We start from the raw sequence: 24,162 nt of genomic DNA on the forward strand, positions 1-24,162 counted from the left end.
GGGAGATGGTGCTGGTGAGGTGAAGAAGGGTGCATGATGGCAGAAAAGACCCTAGTGCCAGTGTTCTTTTGTAATAATAATTAAAAGTGCCATCATATTTACTCAGCCCGTTTTGTGTGCTCAAAATGAGAATGCTCGGATGAATAACAGCTTCCGAGCGTACACAGAGGGCCTCGGAGATGAAATTCCACACTAGAATCCAAAGTGCCATACCAGCAAGTATTAAGTCGATAAATCATTCCAGCGAGGCCAAAGTACGACTTCACAACATGCGCATAACCCTGTGAATGCCTTAGTGTGCAATTAAGAACAGGCGTCTCTGACTGACTGATTTGACTTAATTATTTCATTGAATTACTGCTTCAATGATGCAGGGCAAAATAGATGCTTATTAATCTACGGTCATGTAAAAACAAATTGGACACTGCATGACTGTAAATGACATTTGTGGCATATTAGTATACATATCACACAAACCCAAAGTTTTAAACGCATTACACATACGGTTAACGACTTGCGTGCACCTGCAAAAATGCTCTGCTTTAATGTTTTTCAACCAATTTTGCTCAAATCTTTTCACACACATGATTATCAGTTTCTTAGAGGTATGTACAAAATTTCCTGGTGGTCGGGCTAAAAACGTAAAGTTACAGCGAATGTTTTGCATAGTGGATTGAGCTGTGGGAAAATGTTCACCATGTGAGGTATTTGTGAAAAAAATACTAGCACAAGCAACAGAGTAAGGGGTGCATGTTTTGAAAAAATGTTTAACCTTAACTGGTTACACCATGGAGTGGTAACTAAATGGCACGTAGAGATGAAACATTTGCCTCTACTTGAACACAGCACTGCCTCAAAATTGAGAAAAGCTTAAACTAAATATCCAATGACACATGCAGGTGAGTAAATCACATATTGTCTAGGTCAATGTGTCATACAAGGTTAAGGACCAGCAAGACTCTCTACCTGTCATTTAGGATGGTGGAGTTATTTTCCAGCGGGGCACAAAATGTCTGAGGACCTCTTGTCTGGGGACGGCGTGGCGCAGTGGAAGAGTGGCCGTGCGCGACCCGAGGGTCCCTGGTTCAATCCCCACCTAGTACCAACCTCGTCATGTCCGTTGTGTCCTGAGCAAGACACTTCACCCTTGCTCCTGATGGGTGCTGGTAGCGCCTTGCATGGCAGCTCCCTCCATCAGTGTGTGAATGTGTGTGTGAATGGGTAAATGTGGAAGTAGTGTCAAAGCGCTTTGAGTACCTTGAAGGTAGAAAAGCGCTATATAAGTACAACCCATTTATCATTTATTTATTTGTCAGCATGCACTCAGATACAGTATATTGAGGTCACGGGTTCAGTCTGGTTGCTTATTATCAAATTCTTTGATAACAGTAGCTTAAACTAAGGGGATATATTTCACATTTGTCTTAAATGCAGAGCTTCTCTTCCAGACTACATATGGTTTTCACTACTGAAAACCTCAAAAGACAAAAACACCCTGATAGGAACAGTACATACAATAATACTAGTATCTTGGTTCGTTCTCAAAAACTACAAAAATTATGTTGATCGGTATACTATTGTTATTTTGCGTTCTAGCTTGGGAAAACAGCAAGCCTGCTCGTATCACTCCAAACTCACGCAAACACGCCTCTCCAAACCTCAGAGTTTACCTGATTTGTTTGTCTACCTGAGTGCTGCATGTATCCGCACTATTTCAATGCAAGCATATGTTTCCATGGCAATGAACAACATTATTCCCCGGCCCCAAAAAGGGCTTACTCTGTGATTCTAAATGAATTCAAACATAGGACACGGGGGCAAACAGTGTGTATCCATGCTGGCGGGAATACACACGCTTCAGGGTCAGGGGAAAACAAGAGCAGGGGGCTGTTTTGAGTATGTGTGTTGACTTCTGTAATGTAATAATCATTGGGTCCCACAGTGCATAATTGATTTGAAATTCCTGTGGATCTTGGCAGAGAAAAAAATGCAACATTTTGGGATGTATAAAATTTTGTTTGTGAATACACAAACCTAAAATGATGTGAATTATGTTTTTACAGCCTACATTTTTGCTTCAACTACACCAATTGTACCGTGCTTGAGCCCAATTCACATAAAGTCCACCACCTTTTGTCTCGTGCAATGGCTCTCATTTGTTCTGTCGTGATTCCGCTGACTTTAAATACTTTTGAGAAGCTAAAAAAGTTCCGGTACTTATCTGTAAAAACCCATCGTAGAAGTTGCTGGCACCAGCATTCTACATACTATGGATGTCACAGTATGAAAATTTCTTATCACAGTAATTGTGACCAAAATTATCACGGTTATTATTATCGCGGTATTTTTAAATGTGCTCAAAATTTTCTAAAAATATTTATACTGAAATCTTTTAAGCAAGTTTAATTTAAGAAAACAACACATTCAAAATGATTTCCTTTGTAAGAGAAACATTATTGTAGATAAAAACACAGTTTCATGGACCTCAAGTAGAAATTGAATGTGCATATGAAAGAAACAAAAGCATTGTAAAGAAAGTAATATGGCAAAAAAATAAAATAAAATGACTCAAATACATTTCAAAATTGTGCAAGATAGCACTTTATGGACACGAGATTCAAAAATATATATTTTTTAAGAATTTTTAAAAATGGCACCTGATGGCCATAAGATATAATTGCACTTTTTGTCCATATAGATAAAAATAGTGTTCATGTATGAGATCTGGTCTTATGGATAGGGCTGCCAATTATGGCCAAAATAATAAAGACTATTTTTATCAATATTGAAATCATGATTACAGATTGTTAGGTAAAGCGGTGTTGTGGTGAGGTGTGAACGTAATGCCATCATGTAATTTGTAATGTCTAATAAAAAGGCTATAGATAAACGTTATCCATATACTTAAAAACAAGTATTTGGTTTTTTTTGTTCATTAATAATAGCAACGTGTCAGCTTTTTCTCATTACATGATGTCTTTATCTCTATTTTTACATTTTGATAGAGGGAGGTTTTTGCTTTTTATTTATGTACATTTATATTTACATGTTGATGCTGTATCAGGACAGATCCACTAAGAGTTTGAGCAAAAATATGTCATATAGGAATTAACTTTACACCATAAAACATTAACAAAATGCTGTCACATGAATGGTTTTTAAAGTAATACCTTTGTGACATGAAAAAAACACAAGTAATGTAAAAAAAACCATGGTGTTTACATTTTGATATCAATATAAAACTCAAAGCAGTTTGGCTAATGAAGCTGAAGTCTAATAAACAAGCTTTGTTCCTCTCTAACAACACCTCCGAGTGGTTCAGTGCAATAGTTTCGCCAACAAAAATAAACAAGATACCTCTCACGCCTAATACACAATTTTCACAGCCTGCGTTCAATTCGATGTGACTACAAAACATTATAGCTAGTATTTATGTTATTTGAACACTGCTACAGTTTGCAGTTAAATAAAGGACGAGTGAGCGTCCCAGTAATCAAACAAAATACTTTCTTTATAAACAAGTTGTGGCAACGTTCCCGCACATCGACTGCTGCATGATTCCTCACGTCATTAACTCTCAGTCACAGCTGATGGACGCTGTATTGAAAATATAAAAGCAACATCAATTGCTTTTCTCCTTCGCTGTATACTTTTAGAGTGGGACAGATGCGTCAATCTGCAATATTGTCCACACCTGTCTCCGTCTAAAAACAGCATTGCGCTCTTAAACGCACGCCAAGACTCCACGAAAATGAAGCGAGGGAAAATTAAGTTAAACCAAGCGCTTGGCTCTGTTTACTCCGAGGGGACATTTCCGTATCCAAATCCGTGTAGTTTGTTCCGCCATGATTTTCAAGCCAAACGACGCTAGTGTGCATGCACCAGCGCTGCTGTGACTTTGTTTCCAGGAAGTAAGCAGTGTTGCCTAAAATGCATTAATAAATTACGGTTTTTCGGTAATGAAAAATGTACACGGTATTACTAACTAAGGCCATGATCTTATGACAACAACGAACAAAAAAACATGTCAGACCCAATTTTTCCAAATGAGAAAAAAAATACACTAACATGTTCAATATCTATTTAGGTGAAATGTATACCTACAGAAATTAGTCAATTTAATGTTTTGTTTATTTATTTAGGATAAAGTTATTTACCTTCCAATTACAGTACAGTGATAAACAATTCTACAGTAATGACAAATCATATTTTGGTAACACTTTAGTATGGGGAACACATATTCACCATTAATTAGTTGCTTATTAACATGCAAATTAGTAACATATTGGCTCTTAATTAGTCATTATTAAGTACTTATTAATGCCTTATTCTGCATGGCCTTATTATACAACCAGTAAGCCATTAACTAGGAGTCTTCCCTCAATAACCTCAGAATGATTGCTTATTAGTAACCCTAACCCTTATCCTAACCCTTATATGTTCCCCAAGTGTCCAATGTTCCCCATACTAAAGTGTTACCCATATTTTCTATTATTTTAAATGGTTACTTGCATTCGTATTATGTATTAGGATTACATTACATTATTAACACAGTATTAGAGGTGGGAATCTTTGAACACCTCACGATTCGATTACAATTACGATTCAGGAGCTACGATTCGATTAAAAAATAAATTATTGATGCATCTTTAATTTATGCATATTGATGCTATTTTACATTTCTTTTCGTTTCACTAAATAAGCGTTTATCACTTGCAACGTTTAAAAAACAGTGCATTTGTAATAAGAAACAGTTAAATTAATTCCCACATTTATTAAATTAATGAAAATGTGTGCAAAACTGGAACATATATGCCCTATAATAAAGGAGATGGTTGGATCTCTCGGTGAGTTAGCTCCCTGCAGTCAGCCAAATTTTAGGACTGTCTGCATTACTTTATTTACAAAAAATAAATCGATTATCGTTATTGACATTTACTAATCGATTTTATAATCATGCATGTCCGAATTGCGATTAATCTACCGTATTTTCCGCACCATAAGGCGCCCTGGGTTAAAAGCCGCGCCTTCAATGAACGGCATATTTCAAAACTTTGTCCACCTATAAGCCGCCCGGTGTTGTAAGCCGCATCTAACTGCGCTAAAGGAATGTCAAAAAAACAGTCAGATAGGTCAGTCAAACTTTAATAATATATTAAAAACCAGCGTTCTAACAACTCTGTTCACTCCCAAAATGTACGCAAATGTGCAATCACAAACATACGTATATCAACATGGACAGAGCTGCGTGAAAAAAGCCACCCGGCCTCTTCGCGTAAACTTAAACTTACCTTAACCACTCGCTCATCTTTTCTTCATCCATCCCTTCGAGTTAGCTTTTTATGATGACGCCGGCTAGAAAGGTCTCTTTTGGCAAGGTCTTCCTTTTGAATATCATCATGGGTGGAAGTTTCTGGCCATTAGCATGGCAAGCTAGAACCACAGTGAAGGATGACTTCTCATTCCCTGTGGTGCGAATATTCACCGTACGTGCTCCCGTTGTATCCACAGTGCGTTTCACAGGAATATCAGTTGCTGTGAAATAGTAATCCGTGTGTGGATGGAGAGATTGCGTCTTTTCATGAACCGGATCCCTGACGCTTAGTAGGAGCCATTTTGTGGTCTTTACAGATGTAAACACACAAAGGAAATGAAACGTACGGTGATATCCGCGCGCTTTTTCTTCTTCTACGCGGGCGGGTGGTTGCTTACAGTAGAAGAAGAAGCGCTTCCTGTTCTATGGGGGCGGGTGCTTACCTTGGCGGTTGCTTGCGTAGAAGAAGAAGCGCTTCCTGTTCTACCGGGAAAAAAGATGGCGGCTGTTTACCAAAGTTGCGAGATCGAAACTTTATGAAAATGAATCTTAATATTTATCCATATATAAAGCGCACCGGGTTAAAAGGCGCACTGTCAGCTTTTGAGAAAATTTATGGTTTTTAGGTGCGGCTAATAGTGCGGAAAATACGGTAAAAATCGATTACTTCCCCCACCTCTACACTGTATAATTTGTTAGTTATTTCTTCACTTTAGGAGAATGATGTAGGCAAAAGCTCTGGTAGAGTCTGTCTGCATAAAGCCAAATATTATTGAAAGTAAATTATTGCTTTGTATTGTGAAACCTCTTATCTACCTCCATTTAAATCAGTGTGGGTGGAACTGGGAGCAGTTGGGTAAAGTGGACACAACTGCACTGACGAGGATGGCCGAAGCGGAATCGAATCTGGAACCCTTTAGTTGCTGGCACAGCCGCTCTACCAACCAAGACATGCCTCCTCCATGTCAATCTCTAGCTATGAGCTATTGCTAACGAGTAAAACCAGGTGTTTTGGTCTTACGAGATTCTTAAATATTTGCTTTTAACCTAAAGCGTAACAATCAGCCGAGCCACAGTTTGTATCTCGAAAGACTCGTGATCTGTGGCACTTGCATCCTAAAGTATCACTTTATAAGGGTATGAGTTTTGGGATGTAGCCTTGCTTTGTATTATCATCAAATTAGTTTACACTAATGAGAAATGTCTTTCCAATTGTTGATTTACCTGATGTAACCAACTGTATTGGGCTAGGCAGTGTGTACAGTGCCACAGCTTTGGACTTTTTACTGGTACTGTGCATGAACTAATCAAAGTACTTCAGAATAATATCACCAGATTTGTGCCTGGAGAGAACGCCAAAGGAAGGAGGGACAGCCGAAAGTTGCCAAGACAAAAAACACTGTAGTTTGCAAAGAAAGCTTCCAAGACTGTGATGGTGATTCAGGACTGCGGGGTGATAAAACGGAAGACGGCCATTTGTCAAGGAGTGTGACACTTTTGCGCTGACACTTAATGAAATGTCCCGATCAATAAATGATACCATCCTTGCTTCTGGAAATGAAGGCGATCAGTCAATTCGCTCAATTGTTCATCGCCTCCGTATCTCACGCAGACTCACGCGGCCGCGTTGTTTGTTTAATTTTACTTTCACTGCATATCTGGGCTTAGTGGCATCCCGCTTGATAGAATCGCTGAGTCTTCGTTGTGACATTTGTAGAACGCAACTATGACTGACTGAAATGCATCTCAAAATTTGCAATTTCACTCTCACACAAAACAACATTTTTCAATCTTGTGCATAATAACAGCAACAGTAGAGATACGAGAACTCGGCAGATTCTGCATTTTCCTCGAGGGAATCCATCTTAGTCTTCCCTCCACTCTGTTCAGGTAAAAGTCAGTGTTTAGACGGTACCTGTGGTGCATCCTGCCCTGATGCACAGGCAGCTGCAAACACTATTTAGAGATGTCTGACCCGAATAAGTATAGACTGATAAAAGCTGCTTTTTTGTGGTCATAAATGTTGTATTTTCCAACAGTAATAACTGCTCACAGTACATTCACTGTACTTTTAATTATGTTTCCATTATATCCTTTTGTACAGTAAGCCAGAAATCGTGGTACAGCTTTGATGAGGTTAGATTGTCCGTACTGTGCTGTTTGGTGAGTTAGGGTGAGCACTTCTTTTTTTCTCAGCTTGTGCTGTCAACTTCCCGTAAACTCACTTTAAAAAAACATGGTGTTGATCGTGTTTAACTCTTTAATTGTTTGCTATTTGAATCAAATGTTCTGCAAACACTCTGCATTGAAGAAACATCATAATTCAACACATTAAAACTTATAAGCCAACTGAAATTGCAGGATAGCCACGACAACGTTTTGTAAGCCACGAAACTGCCCCAAAGCCAGCCGCAAAGAAAGGTTTCCACACACTACAGTTATATCTACATTTAAAAAATAACAGATATAAATACATTTTCTGAAAGTGTATTTATGTAGGTTTCCCCTACATGATTGTGGCGCAGAGCCATGGCAAAAAATAAACTGCCACACCTTAAAAATGAGGGGGTTTTTTACGTGAAAAATTTTAAGGCCTACTGAAACCCACAGTCTGATAGTTTATATATCAATGATGAAATCTTAACATTGCAACACATGCCAATACGGCGGGTTAGTTTACTAAAGTGCAATTTTAAATTTCGCGCGACATATCCTGCTGAAAAAGTCTCGGTATGATGACGTCAGCGCGTGACGTCACGGATTGTGGAGGACATTTTGAGACAGCATGATGGCCTGCTATTAAGTCGTCTGTTTTCATTGCAAAATTCCACAGTATTCTGGACATCTGTGTTGGTGAATCTTTTGCAATTTGTTCAATGAACAATGGAGACAGCGAAGAAGAAAGCTGTAGGAGGGAAGCGGTGTATTGCGGCCGACTTTAGCAACACAAACACGGCCGGTGTTTCATTGTTTACATTCCCGAAAGATGAAGTGAAGTGAATTATATTTATATAGTGCTTTTCTCTAGTGACTCAAAGCGCTTTACATAGTGAAACCCAATATCTAAGTTACATTTAAACCAGTGTGGGTGGCACTGGGAGCAGGTGGGTAAAGTGTCTTGCCCAAGGACACAACGGCAGTGACTAGGATGGCGGAAGCGGGTATCGAACCTGCACACACTCAAGTTGCTGGCACGGCCACTCTACCAACCGAGCTATACCGCCCAAGATGACAGTCAATCTTTACCATAGGCCTGTGGAGAACTGGGACAACAGAGACTCTTACCAGGAGGACTTTGAGTTGGATACGCAGACACGGTACCGTGAGTACGCTTCCAAACATTTGATCGCTTGCCCGTACGTGCGTGCCGCTATGTGCATGTCACGTAAATAATTCAATGTATACTCCCTGATGATAGTCTTGTGTGATGACTGTATTATGATGATAGTATATATGATAGTATATATCTGTATCATGAATCAATTTAAGTGGACCCCGACTTAAACAAGTTGAAAAACTTATTCGGGTGTTACCATTTAGTGGTCAATTGTACGGAATATGTACTTCACTGTGCAACCTACTGATAAAAGTCTCAAAAAGTCTCACGTACGTAACTTTGGGGACTTTGGGGAAATATATGTGCTGTATGAACTTTGGGGAGGTGAACGGTACTTTGGGCTGTGGGATTGAGTGTGTTGTGCAGGTGTTTGAGTTGTATTGGCGGGTTATATGGACGGGAGGGGGGAGGTGTTTGTTATGCAGGATTAATTTGTGGCATATTAAATATAAGCCTGGTTGTGTTGTGGCTAATAGAGTATATATATGTCTTGTGTTTTTTTACTGTTTTAGTCATTCCCAGCTGAATATCAGGTCCCACCCGCCTCTCACAGCATCTTCCCTATCTGAATCGCTCCCACTGCCCTGTAGTCCTTCACTCTCACTTTCCTCATCCACAAATCTTTCATCCTCGCTCAAATTAATGGGGAAATCGTCGCTTTCTCGGTCCGAATCGCTCTCGCTGCTGGTGGCCATGATTGTAAACAATGTGCGGATGTGAGGAGCTCCACAACCTGTGACGTCACGCTACTTGTCTGCTACTTCCGGTACAGGCAAGGCTTTTTTATCAGCGACCAAAAGTTGCGAACTTTCTCGTCGAAATGATCAAGTATGACACATAGAATGGACCTGCTATGCCCGTTTAAATAAGAAAATTGGATATGTATAGCTTATCAATAGTACACTATTGACTAGTGAAAAATTATCAATTAGTCACTGAAAATTCAGCCACCAAAAAAAGACTGATCACTGAAAGTGTGACATGTTGACCGCGCCCTTAGCCACGCCCTACCGCCACATGTTTATTGGCTATCTAGAGGAAAACTCTATATTGGTTATCGGTCTTGAAAATAAATATATCCCATGCATCCCTAAAAAAACACGACAAACGTCAGTGCTTTTGTTTTGAATTATGTATTTTTTTTTACATACCGCCAGATCACAACAGAAGTAGTTTATAGACTTGTTCTATTTGAAAAATAAAATCCAATAATACAGTGGTACCTCGGTTTTTGTACGGCCCACTTTTATGTGACTATGACTGCAAAAAAAGCCACCATGAGTAAAGAATGTTGCGAGTGTTATCACTTTGATAAAGGTGAATTTGAGAAAGAACTCATAGCAAAGTACAAACGTGGCGCCTGTGTGACTCTCCACTCGTCTTCGCCCTCTCCACTGTATATGACAAGAGTCTTCAGTAAAGGTAAACAAAATGTTAAATGTTCATCTTTCTATTTAATTTATTAATCCTGCACGTAAAACTGTAATTATGCTCTATAAAATGTGTTTTGTGTTCACATTTTTGGGTGTCTGGAACAAATAATTTGTAATGCATTGTTCATTTGTTTGAGTCTGATGAAGAAACTAATGTAAAGCTTGACCTCAAAGACTGGAGTCAGCGTGATGAGGCTGCTATAAAAGCTAACGCTCTTGCAGTTTGAAGCTTTTACCTACATTTGTCGCATTAAAGGTGCAAGTTTACAGGGCCATTAGTAGCTGCTGGTAAGATGAATAACAATTAACCATAGAGAGATAGGAGTCAGCCTTTGAAAACGCTAATAAATTAGGGAACTGCCCTTGACTGTAATGACATGTGTTAATGACTAGTTAGCCGGAAAGGGGACAGCTATGTTAGAGAGGAAAATACACCTCAATGTCGAGATTTAATGGCTATGTCGGCTATTAGTGCGGATAAGTGTGGTTCAGGAAGTAATTTGAAGTAATTAAAAACAGTCTGTGCACATTTAAAATTCTTACAGGGTGGTCTAATGTGAGTCACATCTCTTTAGAGGTGTAGAGAGAAGTGAGCTTGCATGGTTGAATACATTAATTTTATGGTCTTTCTTGGGTGAGGCCATGTGAACAGCAGCCAAAACAATATGTAGAAGCATGAGGCAGCACGGATAAGGATTTATATTCATTTCACGCTTGGTGCCGCAAAAATCCAAGAGGCATTTGTGCACACCAAATGGCAGCTATGCTTGGTGCCCATCCCGGAAAGCTCCAGATTGCCTTTGAGAAGCAACTCTTGAGGGGAAAAAAATGACGCCCGGATAATGACGAATAATGCTGCAATCTCACAATTGAAGATAGGTGCTTTGCTACTTGCTGTTCTCGAGCATGTTCTAATATTAGCCCCGGACAAAGCAAAGGGTCCCATTTATCACCTGCCGTCTGTACCAGACATTGTTAATAATGGAAACAAGATGCCAAAATGAGTTTCCTCCGTACAGTGACCAAAGCAAGCGAAAGTGACGAGTGGCCAACTGCCTGAGGGAGTTAGCAAGACGGCTGTCAAACAAGTAAAAACAACACCGATAAAAGCTGTAATTACGATTACAAACGAGTAAGGATATCATAGCGTCCCCAAAACGCATTAACTACAAGGCAGAACTTACTGCTTTGGTGAGGCGCAGTAAGTCTCATGTCCTTGCAAATGGAAAAGACAACTATGACTAAATCAAGCCAGAGGAATTATCTTCAACAATGCTCCTTGTTCTCTGAAGTCTCCTCTTAATAACCAATTTCCTGGGCGCTTGTTGTCCTTTTTGTCCTTAACGGGGAAAAAAATCAAACCCATGCCATCCTTTTATGCAGTAACTACTTTAGCCCACTATAAAAAGGGAAGAGGGGTGTTTATTATGAATTGAAATACCTCGTCAAGGCCTCGCCACGGATTGACATTGGCAACGGGGAGGGGAGGCCCGCTTAATGTGATGTAAGATGCAAGGCAAATGGGGGGGTGTCGGTGTGGGAGGCGAGACACAGCAGTGTTCCAGCCACGAGAGTGAGCCTTAGCGGCTGTTGCCTTGGGCAAGCTATTGAGTGATGCAGAGGACACATTATGCAGAGCCGCCATCATTATTCTTCTCTTCTGCAAACAGTTGTGTAGGCACAATACCCGTCCACCTCTGTGTGGAAAAACACTGGCGGACAGTGACATCAAAACGGCGCAGGCTGACGAAGCCAAAGAGAGGAAAGAAAAGTTACTACTGTACTTCAGAGATTCATGAAATACCCTATCGAGTGTGGCAGTCAATGGCGGTAGCAACATGTTCAGAGGCTGACATGAGCAAGCAAAAAGTCATGGCTGAATAAGGAAAGGGGGACTCAATTATAAATGAAAGGATGGCACTCGCAATGAACTTGATCTTTGCGGTGATGCACCACAAATGAACCCTGAGTTGGGGCCTAGCCAATGGCCCCCGGGGGCTTACGCTCCTCCTGTGACTGAGTGGCAAGCGGAAGGAAGAGGGGAGGACCGCAAAACCATCCTCAGCAAGGCGGGTTTGTCAGCCGCTTTTGCTTTTCACACCTTCTTCACAAATATACTTAGCCTTCAAAAAAGTGTTGTGTAAATATTGCCATAGCTCAAAAGATTGTACTGTATCCCAGCTCTCAGCAAGAATATCCTGAGGAATCTACAAAGTAAAATACTGACTGACACTTAGTGCAAGGCTGGCGTTTGTTTTCCAGAAAGATTATAATAGTGTGGTTTGATGAGTAAGTGACAGGCAGAGCTGCAGTCTTGTTTTCATAGTGGTCAGCCCTGAAAACGAGAACTGAAAAAACCTCTTTAGTGCCATTGTGGAAAGTTCTGCATAGTTCCTTTTACCTTACGGTAATCCAAAATGACACAACAAGGAACTTTTAACACACAAACGCAGGAGGGATTTGGCATATTTTAAGAAGCTGCTGTCATTTGGGTGGAATTTATTTTGCTTATTGCTCAATTATTCTCATTGGCCTGGAAAGTTTTTCAGCAACCCGAGTGACAAAGCTTTAAAACTCAGTTAGTCTCTTCTACACATTGGTGAACTTTAAGGATGACGGAAATAAAAGTGATTGCAAATTATTAATAAACGTTGATTAAAAAAAACTAATTCAAAATGGATATATATCTACATTGAAAATATGGCCTGTTTCCGCATTTTCCACAGATCGGTGCAGTCTGGCACCCAAGCCATAAATGACGTGATGGTGCCAGGTTCAATTTTGCGAGCATGTATGTACGTAGCGACACTTTCAGCCTGTGGGGTCGCGTCATGTCATTAGGCTGAACCAGTGATCAATTAGCGTAATAGCTGTACCGCTGAGGAGCTCCAGGTGAGAACAGGATGCCAATGTCACAAATTAATCATCCGACTTAGCCTAATTAATTGCGCTTCCGATGGAGAACGACGGTAATGACTCTCTGCAACAAGCTTCTGTGGTACTGTTAGTCCGACAAATGTGACGATTGTAGATAAGACAGTAGAACACAGAAACAATCTGTGTTTGACAAAGATTAACTGACAAACAATTCTTCACTTAAGCCAAAGGAATTCCATAGTGACTGATTGATCAGGTAAGATTCTTCAGAATCAGAAGAGTTTTTATTGCCATTGTTTGAGAACGGGTTCACAAACTAGGAATTTTACTTGGCGCAATCGTGCAACATAAAACACATATAACACAGAATAGAATAACATGAGCTGTAACTGAGCTATCAGATCTTGTTATTGTTCATGTGCCTGATGGCCGAGGGGGAAAAACTGTTCAGGTGGCGGGAGGTGTGGGTCTGGATGGATCACAGCATCCTGTTATCTACAGATCTTTGACTTTTGAGTTGACACCGACCAAGACAATTAAGTTTATGGATTGGTTATTGTCAGTAGCTTATTAAATTAACAACATTTGAAAGTATTTGCATTTTCATGCATATTCTGATATCATTATGAATGTCTGATTTACATATATACATCATTAAAGCATGGCTGAGACGTAAAAACTGATGAATCCCTGACTCATACAGCATGGTGGCTCAGAGAGGCCTCTCATATCTCAAGAGGGATGTCTTAGCTCATGGTAGACAGGCACCACCTTGTTCCAGATAGACGAACGTCATACAGAACGTGTCTATACATCTAGTATTGAGTACATATTATATAAATCCTATTACAAACTTGCTCTGTACTGATGGAAGCCATCGAACATTTTTGAATACGAGCGGTCAAGGTGACATCCTTATTAGTTTGCATCCTCCCCCCTCCATGCTCATACCCGCTTTACACTGACATGCTATTTACAACAGGTGGGCATGTAATTGCCCTGCGGTGTGGTTATGTTCCGAGTGGTTAGGAGAGGGGAAAGCTGCGCTAATGAGGCCGCTTACTCCCGTTGACACTCCACAGTGTGTTTGTGCTGTGCACTGTTCATGTATAATACACCTGGATGTAGTAATACAACACCGCTGTTTGCTGATAGGTGGGTGTGGGACTAAAAGCAAAGGGAGGACTTGTATGACCATTATATTTGGTATGAAAATGTACTAAATATATTGTCGCTTTTTTGATTAAAAAAAACAGACGATTATGGAACTGGTGAGGAATGGAACTTTATTGTCATTGCACTTAAAAAGAAGCAGAGAATTATGATGCCACGGCGATAAATCTGATATTGGCTTTGATAACCCATACTAAAATAAAATACAAAAAAACGCTCCAATGAGCTGTACAGTCCTGTGGGTGGGTTAAGGTAAGCAAATCAAGCGCTCTTTTTCTCCTACTTTTGCTGTAAACTTACCCTGAGCTCATTGTAAACAAACATGGCGTTGATCGTGTGTGATTTCTTCACTGCTCGCCATTAGCCTTAAAAGGGGAACTGTACTGTTTGGTGGAAATTTTGCCTATCGTTCACAATCCTAATGAGAGACAAGAAGACAAAAGGTGTTTTTTTGCAGTCCAACTTGTAAAAATAGCTCCATACTTGGTGGTTACCAATGAAGCTAATGGGAGCAATCAGCTCTACCTCTAAATCGCTTTTAAAAATGCATTCAAAAACCGTCAACAATACTTCATTACGTTCCGTAACCTGTATAATAACCATTGGTATTGTAAGAGTGAACACTGAGGAGCTCTTTTTCTAGCGTAGTAACACATCGCCATGCTTTGGTATTAGCCGTAAAAGCTAACTACGTAAAGTGTACATTTGCTTCGACGACAACACGAAATGTGTTTAAGTTTGTCATTCACAATACTGCAATAGTACACCAATCTTTACTGACTAAAAACATGAACAATCATCCTAACAATCATATTACAGTATCTGTAAAGTATTAGCCTAAATTTTATGTTTTGCTCATACACAGTTAGCTCGACAGCATATGTACTATAGTTGAAATAAGAAGCCTAGTTTGCTGCGTGTATCATGATCAATATTTAAAGTGTGACTCACTTGATGGACAGTTGTGCGTTTGGTCCAGCTGGCCGGGGTCATTGTTTTCGTTTCAGTTGGGTAAGCAGTCCATTTATGTCAAATAGCTTGGCTCCAAGTTCCACCTTTATAGAGTCGCCACTTTCACCTCACTCTCTCGGCTTTCGTCTACTTCTACGTCTCACTCTTCCTTCGTGTTCGCTTCAAGAAGAGGCAGTTAATCCCTTGTATGTTTAGCTTCAAAAATATAAGGTTGTGAAACCTCATTTGTCCAAAAACAGTCGCATTTCTTGTCTGTTATCGATTCTGCCATGATTAAAACACACACGCCTTTGTTTCCGGAAGTAGGAATACACATTTGTTGCTGGAAGTCAGACGTGTGCTGCTATGGAAATGGAAATCAATGCGCTGAAGACATCAGTCCCCCCCATTGATTAAAATGATCCAAATACGGTAAATATTGAACATAATACATATTGTTATGAACATGTCTGTTATGTCCATTATATATAGACTTGCAGTATGTATACAAAACATTGATGGAGGGTTTTGCAGTTGCTTTGAATGCTCCAACAATGACTCCCATTAGCCGCATCTTCCAAGCGTTTTTAATCATCTTTAAAATCTTAAAACTAAAGACATGTGTTCTCATCTTTCATAATGATTGCAAACGATAGGCAAAATTCCAAAATAAGTGCAGTTCCTCTTTAGGGACTCTGTTACACAAAACTAACTTTTCGTACCCATTTGTACCTGCTGTTATGCAATTGGAATCTGCATGAATTCGGAAAATATTTAATCAAACCGTGGAGGCAATGTGGAGATGTTAATAAACAATCTTCTTTAATACCGTACTTCCGCTTAACGCTCCGTTTGGAATTTGCCCCATTAGTGAAGCGTTTCCCACTGGTGACATCAGCGGATTATCCATATATGGTATAAATTGACCCTCAGTGCTTTGCGCCAGTCCGCCATTGTAGCCTGACGCTGTCATGGGGACGGCGTGGCGAAGTTGGGAGAGTGGCTGTGCCAGCAATCTGAGGGCTACTAGTTCAATCCCCACCTTCTACCATCCTAGTCACGTCCGTTGTGTCCTTGAGCAAGACACCTTACCCTTGCTCTTGATGGGTCCTGGTTAGCGCCTTGCATGGCAGCTCCCGCCATCAGTGTGTGAATGGGTGAATGTAGAAAGAGTGTCAAAGCGCTTTGAGTTCCTTAAAAAAGGTAGAAAAACGCTATACAAGTATAACCATTTTTAATCAATAAGCTCCTCTTTTTTGCTATCCTCTTGTTATGGGGCAGACTGGGTCGTAAATGCACATGCACCCTCTGCTGTTGCCATTTCACAAAGTAGTGTATAGTTCTAACTTAAATCTTTAAGTAAACTTGATAAGGAAGCTCTAAAAACTACAACATAAGTTGGCGGGGAAAAGACACAGTCGAAGTGGAGCCATGTAAATAAGACTGCCCACAAAACGGCGCATCCTGAAAAGACGGTCAGAAAGCAGCTTGAAAACAGTCTGTAAAACAACAGTCTGTAAAGCATAATCGATGCAAAATTTTGACCAAAGAACCACCATTTAATGTTATGTAGACCACAAGGAAGTGTTTTACATGTAGAAAAAGCCCTTTATCACCCTTGAAGATACAGGCTTCTGTCAGGACAACTCTACAGGTACACTTGGTCAAGCCCACATTTGTTTGAGTCTTTCTTACCTCCAGGTGTGCACAAACTACAGTTAAATTATCTAAATTAGAAAAAAATATTAGATGTGTATGTTATTTGTTATCAGTATCGGCTTGATGAGGAAGCTTTTGATTGAAAAAACAATATTGTGAATCCCTAGAAAAAATGTATCAATACATGCACCCCCACTGTGTGGGCTGGCTGTGCCATTATTTTTCTGATAAATGCACCACATGGTAGCACTGTTATTAAACTCAAAAATTCTCTGACGTTTTTACAGAAGTCTACAAAACTTAAGATATACAATATTAATAATATGAATTTGGCTGACGATAGAGCTTTTATTTTTTACTATCGCCATATTGTGCTAATGCCTATTGATGACACATTCTAGCTGTGTCCCGCAAATTTGACAGTGACAAGCGAACAAGACTGTTCATTTTGTTGACTAAAAATGTTCATCTTCGTTACATGAAAAGATTGACGGAGACAAAATCCAATCACAGTTGTGTGTGGTGGTAGATGGGCAGGTGGAAAAAAAAGTGTATCCAATCAAAACTAGCGTAGTAGAAGGGAATAAAGAAATCATTTAAATAATTATTACTATTGTTACACCGCCATCCTGTCAAGTTTTTGTCGGATTACGGTTGTGATCAATAATCCTGAAAAATTTAAGTATTAACATTGGTAAGAGTGTGTGGATGTGAGTGTGAATGTTGTCTGTCTATCTGTGTTGGCCCTGCGATGAGGTGACAACTTGTCCAGGGTGTACTCCGCCTTCCGCCTGATTGTAGCTGAGATAGGCTCCAGCGCCCCCCGCGACCCCAAAGGGAATAAGCGGTAGAAAATGGATGGATGGATGGATTGATTGGTAAGATCAATTCAGCCTCTGTAGCTAATTGGTATCGAATGGATTGATACCCAAATTTGTTACATCGCCAAAAACTAATATAAAGTATTAAAACAACCGAAGAATAAGTGTTTTTTTAACAGAAGTGTAGGCCGTATCACCCATTCCCAATGGCCGCCATTCAGGAACATGTTTTTGCATGGGCATCTACTAATTTAACATCAATCATTGACGATTTTTCTGCTAAAGACAGGGTATTGTTGTGTTCATGTTTCACAGTGGTTAACTTACTGTTATACTTGTGTGCCAATTGGAAATTTAAGGAGAAAAAAAGGTAAGATTTGACAGGCCTTATACTTCATTTATACTTCACCTCCATCAGCACAGCTAAAATTAGTAACATGAAGTCATATTCAAAGCATTAGGTTTTCTAGTGTCATCCTTTTTGATGACATAAATATTTCAATTCACTTGCGACCAGGCGTCAAGACATGATTTACGCCTTAATGAATTAACAGTAGTTACACTTATGACTGTTAATAATGTGAAAACGTTACTTGATTTAGTTTTTTTTCACTTTGGGAAAATGTTCCTTGAAATCCTAACAAATCTGAGATCAACAAGCATTCATGAAGGGATTGTGTTTGACTGTATTATTATATTACCACCATGCTGCAAACTAATTGTATTAATTAGCTAATGTGGCCTGTGATTTACTAACCTGACTCTTGCCAGATCCTTGTAGTTCGCTGAGCTCCACACAAGGATCTGGGAGTTCTCAACAGGAGATGTATTTCAGAAGGCGGGGCCTTGTAAAACAAATATTGTATGTGATTGGATAAACCACTTGTCTATTATCTTGAATGACGTGCTACTTCAACCACTCACATCGAAATCAACCCGTGACGCTGATGAGAGCGACGCTGGGAAATCCAAACCCGGTCGGAAGAAGAGCCAAAACATACTTGCCACCAATAAATGCCTTCAAAACCGTTCTTTGTTCATCTTTTAAAGAATTAATATTCGATAGATTCGACAAAACAGTTGCAATAGCAGAATCAATGTCAGCACACGACGCAGCTTGTGCTGCGTGCCGCCATTGTTGTTTGAATCAAACAGTCGCTTCGGCGCTACGTCACATCTATGAAATCCCGCCCGGCGATCCTGATTGGTTCATTACTTTTTGCTATCTTGAAGGAGTTTGCAATGCCTTTGAGCCCAGATCCTTGTGTGGAGCTCAGCGAACTACAAGGGTCTGGCAAGAGTCAGGTTAGTGATTTACAGTCATTAAATTAAATAAGATAGTAAATTCAATCCTTTCATGTGTGAGTTTACTGGCTATGGAAGCCATGTGACTGCATAGCTTTATTTAGTCTCAGGTGTGTGTACAGTATTATCTTGCAGTACTCACTGGGGGTGCAGGGTTTCTCCGTAGCTTCACCCTGATTGCTGCTCTTCGTCTGCTCTTCCCCAACAGCAGCAGCAGAAGAAGCAACAGCAGCAGAAGAAGCAGCAGCAGCAGCAGAAGCAGCAACATGGTTCTTTCTGGTAACCGGAGTGCTTGGAGATGATGCTGCGGGCTGTGTTGGCGTCTGCTGGTCTGCTGTTTCCACAGAAGATTAAGTTAGGCTGAGCACTGTGCACATATATTTGCTTCTACACACATAGGATCTAGAGTAGCATTGGATTACTAGTATATTTGTAGTGAAAAACAGGGCCTCTGCAAGAGAGTATTTTGGGTTTGCAATATCCAAATCCCATGACCACAAGTTTGTGCTGGAATGTATGGACTGCATTGCTCCTGTGTCTCCCAGTCTTGTAATTCATGCTGACAGCTGGAGTGAGACAGGTATCTAAAACAGGAGGTGGACTTGAATCCAATGAGATATTTAATTTCTGACATTTATTCTCGCCATTTTTATCATGTCTCAATTCACTTCAAGTGAAACAAGTCCCAACCAACTCAGCATCATGCAAACGCGGCGCTGACGGCATAGCTTTGTACAAAAAAGGACCTTGACTGAAGGATGAAATATTTAAAAAGCACTACGTTCAATTCTTAAGGGGCTGACCTCTGGCTCTTGCATTATTCATCGAGCATAATGTGCTTTCAGTTCATAAAAAGGGTACATGCAAACACGATGGGGAACACCTTTAACGGCTAGATATGGCCACTACTTTGTCAACAGGACCTTAAGAGATGTGCGAATTGTAGATTAGCAACCGCTCTTGCACTTACGAGCTATACCGCGAAACGCAACATCATTATCCAATTCTTTATGGGCTTTAGATTATAAGGTTAACATTTGCTCGCATATGCACACATACATATGCTCAGATTCGTGCACAGCAGGATGCACCTCAGCCAACATTCAGACATTGTAAGTTCAAATGTATTCACTATGTATGTGACAAGTACATTTGCACGTGTGTGAGTGGGAGCCCTATTAGGCAGCACTGGTTTTAAGCAAACGCTAATTAGCCAATTCCTTGGGGGGGGCGATCATAAACAGGGTTATTTGCATACGTAGCATGCATCATTTGACCACTATTTGAATTTGTATAATGCTAGTTAAATGTAGTATTAGTATGTTATTTGTTTTTATATACAATCTACAAATATTTAAAGTTGGCACCACCAAACATTTTTGCGTTATTTTTGTGCACGTTTTGCTTTTACTGGAATTTGTGTTTATCGAGCAATAATACATTTTTCGTTTTTATATACAATCAAGTTATTTAAAGTTGGTGCCACCAAGCCTTTTAGCGTTTTCTGTGCATATTGCTTTTTCTGACCTTTTTCGGGACACCTGTGGGGTGGCATAGCTCGGTTGGTAGAGCGGCCGTGCCAGCAACTTGAGCGATCCCCGCTTCTGCCATCCTAGTCACAACTGTTGTGTCCTTGGGCAAGATACTTTATCCACCTGATCCCAGTGCCACCCACACTGGTTTAAATGTAACTTAGATAATGAGTTTCACTATGTAAAGTGCTTTGAGTCACGAGAGAATAGCGCTATATAAATATAAGACTACTGTATCGCCACACGCCACAGTTAATCATTTCAAACTTTTTGTTGGCAATAGTCACCTTATTTTTGAATTATTATCAATAGTGGTTAACTTCTTTTTACACTTGTAGTGAAGTTTAAATTACTCCTCACTGACTAGCTGTACTGACACACTCCACTGATAATGTGTTGGTATTTCATAATGGTGCCATTGCCTGGATTTAAAAAGTCACTACATTTAACCTGCAAATTAAATTGATAGTGAGCAAATATAATAGTTTTTGAACAAATAGCTATACAGAAAGGAATACAACACATACAACTTTGGTAAAATGAAAATGTACCTTATTTGGCGCTATGAAATCAAAAGGATCTTTACTTAAAGGGGAACTGCACTCTTTTTGGAATTTTGCATATCATTCACAATCCCTCAGTGATAAGAACACATACGTCTTATTTTAGGATACTGAAAAACAAAAAACGCTTGCAAGATGCGGCAAATGGGAGTCACCATTGTAGCCTTCAAAACTCTCTAAAACAATTTCAAAACCCTCCAAAATTGCATATACACGCTGCAAGTATATATATATATATATATATATATATATATATATATATATATATATATATATATATATATATACATACATATATACACATATACATATATACTAGGGGTGTGGGAAAAAATATATTCAAATCAAATTCGAATTGCGATTCTCACATAGTGCGATTCAGAATCGATTCTCTTTTTTTTTTTAAATCGATTTAAAAAAAAAAAATGTTATTACTTAAAAATAAAAAATAAAATTTTTTTAAATAATCAATCCAACAAAACAATACACAGCAATACCATAACAATGCAATCCAATTCCAAAACCAAACCCAACCCAGCAACACTCAGAACTGCAATAAACAGACCAATTGAGAGGAGACACAAACACGACACAGAACAAACCAAAAGTAGTGAAACAAAAATTAATATTATCAACAACAGTATCAATATTAGTTACAATTTTAACATTGCAGTGATTAAAAATCTCTCATTGACATTATCATTAGACATTTATAAAAAAAAAAAAAAAATTAACAATAGTGTCACAGTGGCTTACACTTGCATCGCATCTCATAAGCTTGACAACACACTGTGTCCAATATTTTCACAAAGATAAAATAAGTCATATTTTTGGTTCATTAAATAGTTAAAACAAATTTACATTATTGCAATCAGTTGATAAAACATGGTCCTTTACAATTATAAAAGCTTATTACAAAAATCTACTACTCTGCATGCATGTCAGCAGACTGGGGTAGAGCCTGCTGAAATCCTATGTATTGAATGAATAGAGAATCCTTTTGAATCGGAAAAATATCGTTTTTAAATCGAGAATCGTGTTGAATTGAAAAAAAAATCGATTTTGAATCTAATCGTGACCCCAAGAATCGATACTGAATAGAATCGTGGGACACCCAAAGATTCACAGCCCTAATATATACATATACATATATACACACACACACACACACACACACACACACACACACACACACACACACACACACACACATATATATATATATATATATATATTAGGGCTGCAACAACTAATTCGATTATAAAAAATAGTTGGCAATTAATTTAGTCATCGATTCGTTGGATCTATGCTATGCGCATGCGCAGAGGCTAGGTTTTTTTTGTTTTTTTAACCTTTATTTATAAACTGCAACATTTACAAACAGCTGAGAAACAATAATCAAAATAATAGGGGTGTAACGGTACGTGTATTTGTATCGAACCGTTTCGGTACGGGGGTTTCGTTTCGGTGCGGAAGTGTACCGAACGAGTTTCCACACGGACATATTAAGTAGCGTACTGCACGTTGTGTAAACAATACTCAAAATGCCGGACATTTGAGGCATTTATCAGAATCAGAATGAAACTCCGCCCTGACAGCTCCGCAAAAGAGGACATGTCCGGTGAAAAGAGGACGTATGGTCAGTCTATCGTAGCCCGTTAGCTGCTAGCATGCTAGCAAAAGAGGACTAGCAGCGATCGGTTTTCACCGGACGTGAAACCGGGCTAGTTCCTGACAATACGTCCTCTTTTCACCGGACATGTCCTCTTTTGCGGGGCTGTCGAGCGGTGTTTCTTAAAAGCCTCAAATGTCCGGCATTTTGAGTTAGGGTTGCGTGTATTTTCAATGTACGTTCAGGGTTAAGAAGGTTAAAAACACAACAAATTGTGCGTGCCGCGATACTAATGAATCATATTCGGTATATCAGTGGTACTTTAACTATACCGCCTCTAAAGTGTACCGGTCCCCCAGCCCCCGCTGCCCCGTCGTCGTCACGTCATGATATTGCTGGTTTTACGAGCAGAGGAGCATGTTCAGCAGCGCCCAATCACAGAGTACTTAGAAGCAGAAAGTTTCTAGATAGAAAAGGGAGAATGGATGCATTTTGGCCAAAAACCTGACGGTTAAGGTGAAGTTATAACTCTGAAACGCCCTCAGGAAGAGGTGCTTTAAGACATGGCTAGCTAGCTAGCGGCTAAAGTCCATCCGCAGTCTGCAGTATTTTAGCTGCTTCTAAATCACTAATTCTCATCTCCATAGTGACAAATAAAGTAAGTTTCTTACAAGTATAATTATCACTGGAATACAAGAAATAGCTAATCATTCTTCACTACACACCGTAGCTCACCGGCGTCACAATGTAAACAAACGCCATGGGTGGATCTACACCTTACATCCACTGTAATGATACCAAGTACAGGAGGGTATCTAGTCGATATTACTATGACTACATCGATATTTTTTAGCATCACAAAATTGTTTTTGTTCTTTAAAAATGTATATTATGTTTATAAATTCAGGAAATACGTCCCTGGACACATGGGGACTTTGAATATGACCATTGTATGATCCTGTAACGACTTGGTATCGGATTGATACCCAAACTTGTGGTATCATCCAAAACTAATGTAAAGTATCAAACAACAGATGAATAAGTGATTATTACATTTTAACAGAAGTGTAGATAGAACATGATGAAACGAAAAATAAGCAGATATTAACAGTAAATGAACAAGTAGATTAATAATACATTTTTATAGCTTGTCCTTTATAATGTTGACATCATAATAGAATGATAAATGACACAATATGTTACTGCATACTTCAGCAGACTAATTAGAAGCCTTTGTTTACTTACTACTAAAAAAAAAGTTGTCTTGTATGTTCACTATTTTAGTTAAGGACAACATTGCAATAAGAAACATAATTAATGTACCCTAAGTTTTGTTGTTAAAATAAAGCCAATGCCATTTTTTGTGGTCCCCTTTATTTAGAAAAGTATCAAAAAGTACCAAAATACATTTTGGTACCGGTACCAAAATATTGGTATCGGGACATATATATATATATATATATATATATATATATATATATATATAAATATATATATATATATATATATATATATATATATATACATATATATATATATAATGTAGTAACAGACACATTCATAACAATATGTAATATGTACAATA

General features: G+C 39.1%; 1 protein-coding gene across 3 annotated transcripts in view; it reads right to left on the bottom strand.

The window, feature by feature from the left end:
• Positions 1-24,162, bottom strand: part of atad2b (ATPase family AAA domain containing 2B) — a 126,596-nt gene that overhangs the window by 39,292 nt on the left and 63,142 nt on the right. For 2 of the 3 annotated variants that reach the window (XM_061929417.1, XM_061929420.1), the window contains exon 24: positions 19,013-19,204. In XM_061929417.1, the coding sequence (XP_061785401.1) occupies positions 19,013-19,204 (192 nt within the window). The remainder of the gene's footprint in view (positions 1-19,012; positions 19,205-24,162) is intronic. The other variant, XM_061929419.1, reaches the window with a different exon arrangement.

The sequence above is a fragment of the Nerophis lumbriciformis genome, linkage group LG34 (genome assembly GCF_033978685.3).
Source record: "Nerophis lumbriciformis linkage group LG34, RoL_Nlum_v2.1, whole genome shotgun sequence".
Taxonomy (NCBI): domain Eukaryota; kingdom Metazoa; phylum Chordata; class Actinopteri; order Syngnathiformes; family Syngnathidae; genus Nerophis; species Nerophis lumbriciformis.